Genomic DNA, 12,937 nt, shown 5'->3' with positions numbered 1-12,937 from the left:
AGTAAATATAGGTGTTGATGTAGAGGATGAAGATTTTCATGTTGAGGGAGATTTTTCTTAAAAAAGCCAAAGCATCTCAGGCCTTTTGATAAGTGGGCATCTGCAATCGATCCAACAAAGGAAAGACAACAAAACATAAATGATGCATTAAAGTTAAAGTTTATAAATGATGTGCATGAGTACCTTGCAAGATGGATTTATAAGGCGGGGATTCCTGTTCATGCAATTGACAACCAAGGCTTTAAACAATTTGTAGAGGCAGTTGGCCAATTCGGTCCAAGCTACAAACCTCCAAGTTAATATCTTCTAAGAGATCCACTTTTGAAACAAGAAGTTGAGAGAACCAAATTATCTCTAAAAAAACATGAAGAAGAATGGATGAAAAATGAATGTTCAATTATATCCGATGCATGGACGGATTGCAAGAGGAGAAGCATTATGAATTTATGTGTTAATTACAAACTAGGTACTTCATTCTTTGGTTCTATTGAAGAATCCATGCAGGTACACACTGGGACTTACATCTTTGAGTTTGTGGAAAAATACATCAATGAAATTGACCCTCAACATGTGATTCAAGTAGTGACAGATAATGCGACACACAATATGGCGACCGCGGAGTTATTGAAAGTTACACAACCTCGAATTTTTTTTTGGACCTCTTGTGCGACTCATACAATCAACCTCGTGCTTGAAGCAATTGGAATACTTGAAAAAGCGAAGAATCTAACAATATTCATCTATGCATATCATAGAACTTTGGCTATTATGAGAAAATATATCAATAAGAGGGATATTACGAGGCCCAGGATGACTAGATTTGCTACTTCATTTTTTAGAAAGTCTTAAAGGCAAGAAAGATTAATTGAGACTTATGTTTACATCTTAGGAGTGGAGTAACACAAAATTAAGGAGTAGTGTGAAAAGGAAAGCGGCGGAAGCGACGGTAACAAGTATCTCTTTTTGGAATGGTGTTTCTTTGGCTTTGAATGTTTTCACCCTATTAGTGAAAGTTTTACGCCTTATTAACGACGACAAAAAGTCCTCAATGACCTTTTTATTGGGTACACTTAAACAAGCTAAGGAAGAGATTAGAAAGACTTTTAAAAAAGAAGAAAATGTCATCCCTATTTTGAAGATTATTGATGAGAAGTCTAAAGTTAGAGTTGATAGTCCTTTGCATTATGCCGCTTACTTGTTGAATCCAATTTTTTACTTCAAAGATCCAAGCATATAAAATGATATCAATGTTATGAATGAGTTCTTAAATTGTATTGTGAGAATTTTTTCCACTGACAAGAACATACAATCTACCATTTCTAATGATGAATTGTTGAAGTCTAAGAGTAAATCTAGAAACTTCGGAAGAAAAATGGCAGTCACGACATATGAGAAGGTAGATGGGTACCATGACTTTGATCCAGGTATTTATGTTATTTATTCTTTATTTTTATTATTTTTAATAATTTTCTAATTGTTTAGATACATACTAAGAAGAGTAATAGGCTCGAGACATGAAGAGTGAATGATCTTACAAAGAAAAAGAGAAAGAGAAATGGGCGGAGATTTGCTTTTATCCTCTCAAGCTAGTGAAGCTCAAGGTTGGCTTTTTGATAGTGGTGATGAAGATGAGGTCGTACCGGGTTCGAGATTTACTTTGAGAATGGTGGCGAAGGCCTCGGGAACGGATGAAATGCTACAACTAAGAAGGAGCACAAGGAACATCTCCATTAGAGAACTTGAAGAGGATTTAAATACATCGGAGGAGGAGAATGAAGAAGATGTTGATTTTGAGTCTAATGATGAGAGGATTATGGATGTAATTGCTGGTGCATGTGTAGATAATTTAGAAGATTAGGTATATTTAGTCTAGTCCTTGCTGACTTGTTGTCATATTGAATTGAAACTTTGAATTTTAAACTTAGACTTTTGGTATAAGTAGTTATATTACTTTTTTTATTATTAATAATGGTGATGAATTTTTTTTAATTATCTTGTTAGATTATCTTTTTATATTATATGAACCCTAAAAAAAATTTCAATCACCTAGGCGGCCGAGGCGGTAGGCTGTCACTGACCGCCCGCCATCGCCTACTGTCTTTTACAAAACTGTGTACAGCTCGTTAATGTTCGTGAAGAATGTTTATTAATAAAACTCTTATCAACATACTAAATAAACGAAAATAAAGTTTCAAAATGAATAAACAAGTTTGTATTATCAAACTCAATAACTAATCAAACAAGTTTAAAATGTAAAAGTTTCAAACAATCAAATAAACTTGAAGTGAGAGCTCGATAATATCTCAACGAACCAAGCTCCAGTCACGCTTAAGCCAAGCTCCAGTCAAACTTAAGCCAAGCTTAAGCCAAGCTCAAGCTCGAGCTAAGCTCAAGCTCATAAAAAATGAACCAAGCCAAGCTTGAACAATCATTTCAACGACTTGGTTCATTGGCCCCGGTTCGGCTCGGTTACCTTATCAAACAATCTTGAACACCATAAAGCTTGGCTCGGCTAGGCTCGTTTATAGATTCATAGGAAAATTTGATAAATTTTCTATGTTTTTGTAAATTCAAAGTGAATTCTGTAATTTTATAACCAAATAACCATTATACCTCTATGTATGTTTCTAATTTTTTTGTTGTTTTGGAATACAACAACAACAACCGAGTCTTATCCCACTAGGTGGGGTTGTTTTGGGATAGAAGGTCAATATACCCATTCTTAGGCTATCTTGTGGGCACATTGTGTATCATGCTTAGGTCAATTTTATTCATACCAATTTTGGCACAAGTTTAGTGTTCCAGCTCGAAAAAAGCCAACAAGTTATTCTATGTTGATCACAACTCAACCTACAACATATGGCTGACTTATCCTAATTGGCACCTCTATTTTTGTGTCAAATCTTTATAGACTACATGTTACCAAAGTTGTTGTCCTTATATTCGTCTCATGTAATTGAACTCCATTTCCGACATCTCTCATACTCGTTTAATTTCTTCCATCGTCTTTTTATATGTCTCTTTGGTTAAATAATTTGTTTGAATCCATTGTATATATACAGGAAGGTGTAAAGGCATTTTCTTATATTATTTGCTATGAGATTTACTGATGTGAATACTAATTGTGAAATGGTATTTCATTCATGCTTTAAAATCTCACACAATACTAATCAACATAGGTAATTTTTTGTGCCACCAGTGCCAATCATGTCTATTGGTATTATGTTGAAACTAGACCATTTTGGTCAAGATGGAAACCTCTACATGAAGGATAATTTAAACCTTGCCCTAGATGCCCCAGATATGTAGTTGTCTGTTTTTTTTCTCTATCTCCTTTTGTAGTAAAAAATAAACTCTAGCAAGGTTTGAGATTTCAAAGCTTGCTTTCATTACAGTGTTGAAGTAATTTTATTGACTTATATAACCTAAAATAATTTTGGCTCAAATCATCTTTTGTTCTATATATTTTGTTCTAGGAAAGTTTAAGTTATATTGGTCTCTTCAAATTTTATCACTGCCACGTGTTAATGGATGCAGAGATCCTTAATTACGTACTCTCAGTCTCATGATATTTTGTGTGCAGAAGTATTCTTCTATTCTTTCAGCTAATTTATTTTCTTAGTGACTAATCCACTAAACTGTTAGCATGAAACCTAACTTCATCTATTTGCTGAACTGACAGTATTATTGATGTGGTTATGTAGGAAACAGTGCATAAACATGATTCATACAAATTGGGGGACGCGACAATTGAACATATGGAGTCTTCTCCATTTAGCTCTGATGTAAAAGGATATGTTGATGAATGTGAAAAACAAGATTCACATCCAAAGAAGAGCCTTTTTAAGAATTGGCCATTAATGTCATCTGTCATCGTCTATTGTATTTTTTCACTTCATGATATGGCTTACACTGAGGTGTCACTTCTGACATTCAACTGCTTCTATCTTTTTTCTTCAAATTTTTACTATGCTTGTTACATGTGCTATGAATTTTTTTTTCACATAAATTTACTAAAAAGAATTGGAGCATATGAAATTTCCAGTTACTTTCCTCTGTTTCTTACCAAATATTTGCTTTAAGCTGGACGCTAAAGTTTGTTACAAAACATTTTATTATGACAACCATTTAATTTAAAAATTTGAAAATCTAGATGATTACCATGAATGTTTATTATTTTGTACAATCAATAATTTATCTTTATTCTTTGTAAACTAGTGGTTTAAATTTGTTGAAACGTGCTCAAATTTACTCTTAGATAGATGATTAGATTTGAATGTGCCTGATTGGGAAGAACAAGTCTTTGTTGGCACATTCAGGTTGTTCTTACAAGAGATAAAAAAATTGCGTCAAGCTTCCTAAGGGGAGGCTAAACTTTTTGAAGACAGTTGTTCATGTTAAAAATTTTCATAGAAAAGCAACAAACTGATAACTGTGCAGAGATTTAATCATGCCAATCATATAATAGGAACGTGATGCTTGTCTGGTACATGCATAACTTTAAAAAGAAATAAAAAATGGAAAACGAGTATATTGTGTGTATTTTTGTTCTGTGTTTGCTTTCCCACTTGTACAAATACTTGCATGTTTTAGTCAGTACATAAGATTCTAAATCACTTAATATACACGAGATATTGAATTGTTAGGTTTCCTCAACAAATTAACCATACATTTTTTCTTCTTGCCTCTTTTATTGTATGTATTCTCATTTTGTGTCGGCTGTCACTCTTGTAGAAATACTTCTTGCTTGTTTTGGTCTGTACACGAGCTGTTGGTTTTCTATTATTTTCTTTCATCTATTGGTTAATTTGTTGGATTATGTGTTTCCAAACTAGTTATTTTATATAATTCTAGTGATGCCACTTTTTTCTCAAATGTTTTCTCATCATGGGTGTATTGAATCATTTTCAGATATTCTCTTTATGGGCTGTTAGTGATAAAAGTTATGGAGGATTAAGCTTTTCATCTCAAGATGTTGGTGAAGTTCTTGCTATCTCAGGTTAATATGGATCTTGCCTTTTAATTCCAGTGACAGTTTATTATTTTGTTGTTATAATTGGTTGTATGACAAACATTCACCTCAAATACAAGGTAATGAAATAGCCAATGAGTTTTAGGTAGCTTAAAATTGAACAGAGAAGTGAAGCATAGAGGTTCAAGAGATTGATTAGTTCCTATCCTAGTTTATCACTTGATTGGTATTTGAAAATGAATGATTTAATTAATCCAATTTGAGGCACTTGTCCTGACTGCAATATATTAGCAAAATTATGCCTACATGTTTGCAGGGTAATATTGTCAAGGAGAGATGATTATTTGGTTCTTATAGGAGACATTTGAAGTTTGTTTAGTAGATTTTAGTATTTTTTAATATTTTTAAAAATATTCTTTAGATATTTAGATAAGTGATCACTGAGTTAAACATAATGTGATATACTAGAGTAGGAGATTATGTGCTAAATTCTGCACTAGTCTCAGTATTTTAAAATAGCACCCAACTAAGTTAAAGTCAGTCCATGTGATGGACTTGGTCTATCTTGTTCAGTCCAATCTGCTCACCCATACTAGAAATAAATTGAGCTTTCACTGATTGCTTTTATAGTTTTTGGGATTAGCACTCATCCAATCAAACTCAGTAGAAGCTAGCCTGTCTATTGATTTCTTTTCTGGATAATAGCATGTTCCTTATATTTCAATTACCAATACATGATAAGTAGTTTCCATGTAATTATAATATCGATCAACAACCTTGTGCTACCACACTTACATGATCGATTGAATCTGCACAAATTTGACATGCTGCAAATTTCAATTTTTCAATGAAGTGTTATCAAATCATGTCTTTCACCTAGGTGTTTTCTTTTCTATTAATCCAATATTTTTGTGTATGTTCAGTTGGTAACTGGATATTATTTCTTGTAGTCAGATTAATTATCTTTAATTTATGATGGCGATGAATCTTATTTATATCATTTCCTTATTTAAGATAAGATTCTAAATCATTCCCTTATGGTTTATAGAAAAGCAGATAATGAGATCCTATATCATGTGCCACCTGTCTTCACTTTGATCTAGTTTTGTCAAAAATGAAAAGAAAAGAAAAGAAAAGAAAATTCCTCCCTTTTAATAGAATTCTCAAAGAGGGGTTCCATCTTGACATATCATCAAAAGGACGGCCTCTTTTACCCTTTTTTTTGTTTTAATTTTTGTTAAATCTTAAAGAATAGATTCTGTTGAAGTGAATGTGTACTATTCTTACTCTCCACTTCTGCTAGCACCAAATAAATCAATAACAAATTCGTTTTGGCAGAATCTAATGTTTAAGTTCTAGACGCATTCATACAAGTCTAGAGCCTAATTTATAAATAGTTTCCCAAAAGTTGTATTTTTCTCATTTTGCTTCCAAATTGAATTGATTTCATTCTTGGTCTCTCTCAACAAGTAACTTGTATACTAATTAATTCAATTTGAAGTTGATTAGAAACTTTTCATTAGTTTTGAATGGGGTTCCAAATTTTTCTTTCAAATTATTTTCTGGATCACTTCTGTCATCCAACAATTTTTTAAAACAAAACTGATTTGAATTGGATCTCAAATATTTTTTTATCTTAAGGTAATATTTGTTAAAACAATTTAAAAAGTAAATGATAAACATATGCTCGATGGGTTTAAGGGAATCTTTTTTTATTCACTATATCAAATTTTCTTCATTTTTGACCTTTATGCTAGAAAGCATATTTTATCTACCTCCATATTCTATATCGTCCCATGCTTGTACCATTTATTTGGAGACCTAATTGCAATTTAACAGGGACCTGATCAATCAGTTCTGGTTGTGAAGAAGGTATTGCTTGAAGGCTAAGAAAACTAGGTTGAGGAAAATCCTTTTTGGCTACTGTTTTAGGTCACAGAAACTTGCAACATAACTTTCTCTAACCTAAAACAGAGTCAGAGGAGAACAAGGATCAGTGTGTAATACTCATATAATCTATTCATCCAATATAGTAAATGCTTGGGGAATTCAGAATGATAATATAGCCTCTGTCAGCTACTAGTTAAGTCTTGATACTTTTTTGTTTTTTTTTTTGATTCAAAGTTTGTTTCCAAACACAGTGGCTATAACTCTAATGAGCGGTGTATTAAAACTCAGTTCTCAATAGTTGACAAAAGTCCTGGAGTTGAAAGCTAACAAGATATATTTAAAAGAATATATTTGATGCACTAGGTGACTTTCCTATAAGCATTGAATCAATTATACTAAGTTACTGACCATATTAAGTCTAATCATCTCTTGTTTTATTTCTTCTAACTTTCAACCTATGATTCTGGCATTGCTTCTTAACAATGCTGCTTTATGAGTAAGGACTCGTTCTTCCACTTTCTAAGTTCTCTTGCAGCATTGGAACATAATATGTGAGTATTTGTTGTATTTAAAGGACTTGGTCTTCTGGTATACCAACTTCTTGTTTATCCTTCAGCTGAGAAATTGCTAGGACCAATCAAATTAATGCGTGCTGCTGCAGTAAGAACCAACTTTTTCTAGCTTCTCTTTTCATAACTGGTATATACTTGCTTTTATTTAATCCGTTCTATTCTGTAATATTCAGGCTTTATCTATACCTTTGCTTGCGGCTTTTCCCTTTATGACTAAGTTATCAGGACTTCTACTTACATTGATAGTGAACTGTGCATCTTTGATGAAGAATGTTCTTTCTGTGAGTAAATCTAAATTTAATCTCTCTCTCATACTTATATTGACGCCAATAATTTCAATGCTATCTCCTCTTCATGCTGATATTAAATGATTTTCATACTATATATGTCCTTTTTATATAGCAGATTATGTTGATATAGATGGATGTACTGGTGGTATCTGATGTGACACGATTAGGATCATTTATAGATCTAATAGGAGTTTTCTTATTACCATTTGTCTTTGTGTAATCTATTAAATTTTTAAGAAGATTGATAAAATCTACTGTGATGCCCTACTATAGTAAAGCTATTCCCTTAATGAAAGTGGATAATAAGATCTAATTTATTTTTATTATATGACAAAATCATTCTACTTGGAACTTTCAATCAATGGATGTTTTCTATATAGTATGAGGTTCTAACTTGCACCTTATCCAAGCAAAAAATAAACGAGCAGGCCCATGCACACAACTATCCTCTGAAAATGAACAAATTAAATCTCAACAAAGCGATGTATCTTCAACTACACATCATATAAATTCAAATTTATTTGGAATACCACAGACAATGGTGTTGCTGCTACATGGACCATTCTCTACGTATTCACATTTGTTGTTGCAACCAGAATTTTTATATATTGGACCATATAATCCAGTTCCCATTGAAAGTTTTTGTTTTCTACTTTTCTTCTTATCTAGGATGTCTATCTGGAAACACGAGGCATTTGTAGGATCAGGTTGTAAGATTGTAGCATAGGATCATAAGATCCAAAAAAATTAATATTTTCTAAATTGTATTTGCCATTTATTACTTAGCATAAGTATTAGTTTTCAGTATGAACATTTCAAACTTTTCATTGAGTGCAAATTAAACTTCATTTACACAATAAACATAATGATAAAGGCTAGTGCACCATAATATCAATTTCATATAATTATTGAGATTGGCATTCAATTGGTAGTTTAAACCTAGAATGTACTACTATTTAGATCTTACTAAACTCTAGTCATCAAGGCAGTCAAGCATATATTATTATTAATAATCAATATTAACAATTTTTGTTATTGAAAAAATTACATACCTACCAAATAAATATATTTTTCCCATTGATTATCATTTCTTTAGTGATTATATCAACATAATGTAGATGATTGATAATTCTAGATGTGTCTCGATTTTTTGTTGCTTGCTTTGTGAATAAATGGTAAATGTTACCTATTTGTAGCTTTTTGTCCATGTTGTTCTTACAAAGAACAACTTATATATATGGGCTTTATTGCTATAAGCACATCTATAATGTAATCTTAAAATCTGACACATATTCTAATTTTTATGTTTGGCTTTCCAATCCTCAAAAGTGACATAATCTTTAATCAGACATTATTTGGGATGACTTTAATAAGAGGAATGGAGTTGTAAATGTAGTTGTTCCTAGTTATAAAATATTTCCATTAACAAATTTCCTCATCAATCAATGAATCTAATGATGATTAGAAACAAATTTTATGAATGATTGCCTCTTTTTTATATTTCACCATATCGAGTATATCAATATCCGTCATCATTGAATTAATACAGTGTCTTACGTTTAGTGTCCAAGATAATGGTAAAAGTTTTCACTATAATAACTCTCCAACACTTTTAAAGTTGACATTATTATTTGTGACCATTTACACTAAATCTTCTAAACCTATGTCTAGAATTATACTATTTATTAGACAATATATGTTGGATACTAAGACCAGACTTTTAGATGCTGGACACTATATATGTTATGGACGTATGTCATTGTTTGTTGTATCAAGTGGAATTTGATTAAAGTGAAAAAATTAGCATGATTGTTGGATATCTTATTCTCCTTGTTGTGGGCATGCCTTTGTCCTATGGAAGGTGATATGGTATGTTGTGAGCGGACCGATGTGGCAAGTGATGTGGTAGTCAAAGTCAAGATCAGGTGGTGGTGAAAGTTAGGGTGAGGTGACAGTTAGAGTATATACATCTGAACGAGTTATTCTCACCAGGACTTAGCTCCTCACCCTCAGTGCTATGACGCTTAGCATGAAGTCGGTGGGCCCAGGAGTCGATCAGGTTAGGAGCCAATCGGTCTTAAGGGACTTAGTGCTCTACTTCTCGGTATCAAGGTACCTAGCATATAGCGGACCAACCCTAAAGTCGATCAGACTTTATGGGACCAGTTCCCTATTCTTTGAGCACAAGTCTCTCAGCTTACGGTCGGTTGGCCCTAAGGGCCGGTCAGACTTGGAGGACTTATTGCTCCACTCAGACTTGGAGGACTTATCACTCCACTCAGCTCCACTCAGCGCCAAGATACGGTCGGATAAGCATGTCGTTCTCTCATGAAATATTAGAGGATAAATTGTCGAGCCATTTCTAACTCCTGACAATAGGGGCATATGGAGGGGTGGTCGACCCAGAAGACCACCTCCTCAAGTTTGAGAACGCAACCATCCTTCAACAGTATACGGATGGCGTGAAGTGTTGAGTGTTCCTCACCACTCTCTGACTCGGCACAAAGGTGGTGTAATCGGCTTGAAGGCCTTTCGCAAAATTTTCATTTATCACTTTGCCAACAGTCGCCGGTACCACAAAACCACACTGTGCCTATTTTCTCTCAAACAAGTGCCCAAGGAGACACTGAGGGCCTACATCAAAAAGTTCAACCAAATGACCATGGATATTCCTTTAGCTACTCTAGAGATTTTAGTGAGCATCTTTTCTCAAGGGCTCACAAATAGTGAGTTCTTCCGCTCCCTGATTAAGAAGCCCCCAAGGGACTTCGATCACTTATTTGGAAGGGCAACCAAGTACATTAACGTGTAAGAAGCCCAATCTTCTTGGAAGGAGGTTGCTACACCCGCTCCACTTCCTGTTCTTGAGCTCCTTCGCCTCTTCCGTATAAGGGACCCCGAACGGGTCCTCAACCTCATCATCAGGAGCAACCACTTCACATTGTACAACACGTGGAGGCTGAGCGGACGAGATTCCCTGAGCCCCAGATGGGCTCCACCAAAGTTCTATACCTATCATCAGTCAGAAACGCATAACACCCAGGATTGCTACCATTGCAACCAGGAGAAGTGTTAGGCGGCTAACCAAGGGTTCTACTATCGCTCACCGTCTCCTAACCGCCAGCATTATCAAGGACCGAATGGACCACCTAGGAGGGATCATCGAGACGCCGAGTGGCGCTAAAGAACGCCCCGTAGTAAAAGAACTGGGCTTAGGCCCCCGCCCGGGTACAATAGGAGCATCCCTCGACATTGCAAGAAGAAAACTGCAATAATGCCGCTCAGGGAGATATTGGTATGATAGTAGGAAGCTCCAACCGGGCCCACAAATTGCATGCTCGCCGGCTGGAAATTCATACGGTCAAGTGTAGCTGAGAACCAGCACAGGGCCTGAAATCAGTTTTTGGCCCAAGGATTTGGAAGGGGTGAAAGTGTCCCATGATGATACTTTAATAATTAAGGTTGGTCAATTGTAATATACACCATACCTTTGTGCTCAGTCAACATTATCTTTAAGAAGGTGTTCGAGTAGCTGCAGATTGAAAAGCAAGCTCCAACAATGATGACGCTTTTATACGGATTCATTGGTAATGAAGTCTAGTCGCTCGGTCAGATCAAGCTGGCCATATCCTTAGGGGAGGAGTCCCTAATGAGGACGCGTCAGTTGACCTTCATCGTGGTGGACGCACCCACAACATACAACGTAATATTGGGCCGATCAGCCTTAAATGAGTTCCAGACGGTTGTCTTAACTTTTTGCCAGAAGATCAAATTGTCCGTGAATGATCAGGTCGGGTACACCCCCCCCCACTGGTTTATGAAGAAAAGGAGGTATAGATTTAGCTAGGTCGGCCAGAGGCTACTACTCAGATAGCTACTGACCTGGCTCCATAGCCTAAAGTTGAGCTTGTCGTGTGCTTAACGTGTAATAATGACCGACATATCATCCCTTGTCATGGAACATATGCTCCACATCCGTTCGGACGCCCGGCCTGTTAAACAGAGGAAGCAGGATTTTGAGGCCGAACAGAATAAAATCATCCGGGCTAAATCATCCGGGTTGAGGTGGATAAGTTGCTAGAGGCTGGCTATATCCGGGAAGTACAATTCCCCAGTTGGTTGGCCAACGTGATCTTGGTGTCTAAGCTAGGGAATAAATGATGAGTCTGCATTGATTTCAGGTATTTGAATAAGGCATGCCCCAAAGATTATTATCCCTTGCCTCGCATCGACCAAGTGATGGACTCGACATCCGGTTGTGAATTGATATGTATGTTGGATGTATACTAGGGCTACCATCATGTCTCGTTGGCCAAAGAAGATCAAGAAAAGGTTAACTTCATAACTACTAAAGGAACTTATTATTATAATGTTATCTTGTTTGGACTAAAGAATGTAGGAGCAACTTATCTGGAAGTAGATTGGGCGGAATATAGAGGTTTATATGGATGATATTTTTATCAAATCTCTTCGAGTGATTGATTTATGCACTGATATAGATGAAACCTGCCAAACATTAAGGGAGTATGGACTCAAACTCAATCCCAGCAAGTGTATATAGTGATAGAGTGGGGAATCAAAGCTAACGCAAACAAAGTATAAGCTCTTTAAGAGATGGCTCCCCCGTGTAATCTTAAGGAAGCAGAATGTCTGACTGGGCGAATCACTACGTTATCCTGGTTCCTATTGAGATCGGCCAACCGGAGCTTGTCCTTTTTCAAGATACTCCGCCAAGCGACCAAATTTCAATGGGATGCTGAGTGTGACAAAACTTTAGAGGAATTAAAAAATTATTTATCCGTCCTGCCTGTAGTTGTCAAACCCATAGTGGGTGAGCCCTTGTGGGTGTATTTGTCAGCTAATGAGAATGTCGTCGGGTTTTAGTACGGCAAGAGGGGAAGGAGCAACAACCCTTGTACTTTTTAAATCATTTATTAAAGAATGTCGAGTGTCGCTACATCGACTTGAAAAATTGGCTTATGGACTAGTTTTAGGCCTCGGAGGTTACGTCCCTATTTTCCCTCACATTCAATCATCGTATTAATTAACAACATCTTGGGTCGGGTGATCATTAACCCGGAAGCCTCTGGAAGACGGATTAAGTGAACCATTGAGCTTAGTGAATATGACATACAATACCAACCCGAGCGGCCATCAAAACTCAGGCCTTAGCATATTTTGTAACTAAAATACAAAGCATAGAGACAGAAGAA

At 35.5% G+C, this 12,937-nt stretch overlaps 1 protein-coding gene across 1 annotated transcript in view; it reads left to right on the top strand.

Moving 5' to 3' along the window:
- Window positions 1-12,937, top strand: part of LOC122001415 (protein ZINC INDUCED FACILITATOR-LIKE 1-like) — a 65,800-nt gene that overhangs the window by 33,290 nt on the left and 19,573 nt on the right. The window contains exons 10-13 of the mRNA XM_042556132.1: window positions 3,705-3,917; window positions 4,912-4,999; window positions 7,437-7,522; window positions 7,608-7,715. Coding sequence (XP_042412066.1) covers window positions 3,705-3,917; window positions 4,912-4,999; window positions 7,437-7,522; window positions 7,608-7,715 — 495 coding nt within the window. The remainder of the gene's footprint in view (window positions 1-3,704; window positions 3,918-4,911; window positions 5,000-7,436; window positions 7,523-7,607; window positions 7,716-12,937) is intronic.

The sequence above is a fragment of the Zingiber officinale genome, chromosome 7A (assembly GCF_018446385.1).
Source record: "Zingiber officinale cultivar Zhangliang chromosome 7A, Zo_v1.1, whole genome shotgun sequence".
Classification (NCBI taxonomy): Eukaryota; Viridiplantae; Streptophyta; class Magnoliopsida; order Zingiberales; family Zingiberaceae; genus Zingiber; species Zingiber officinale.
The sequence above is the reverse complement of the archived record's forward strand: the minus strand, read 5'-3'. Positions and strand labels throughout refer to the sequence as shown.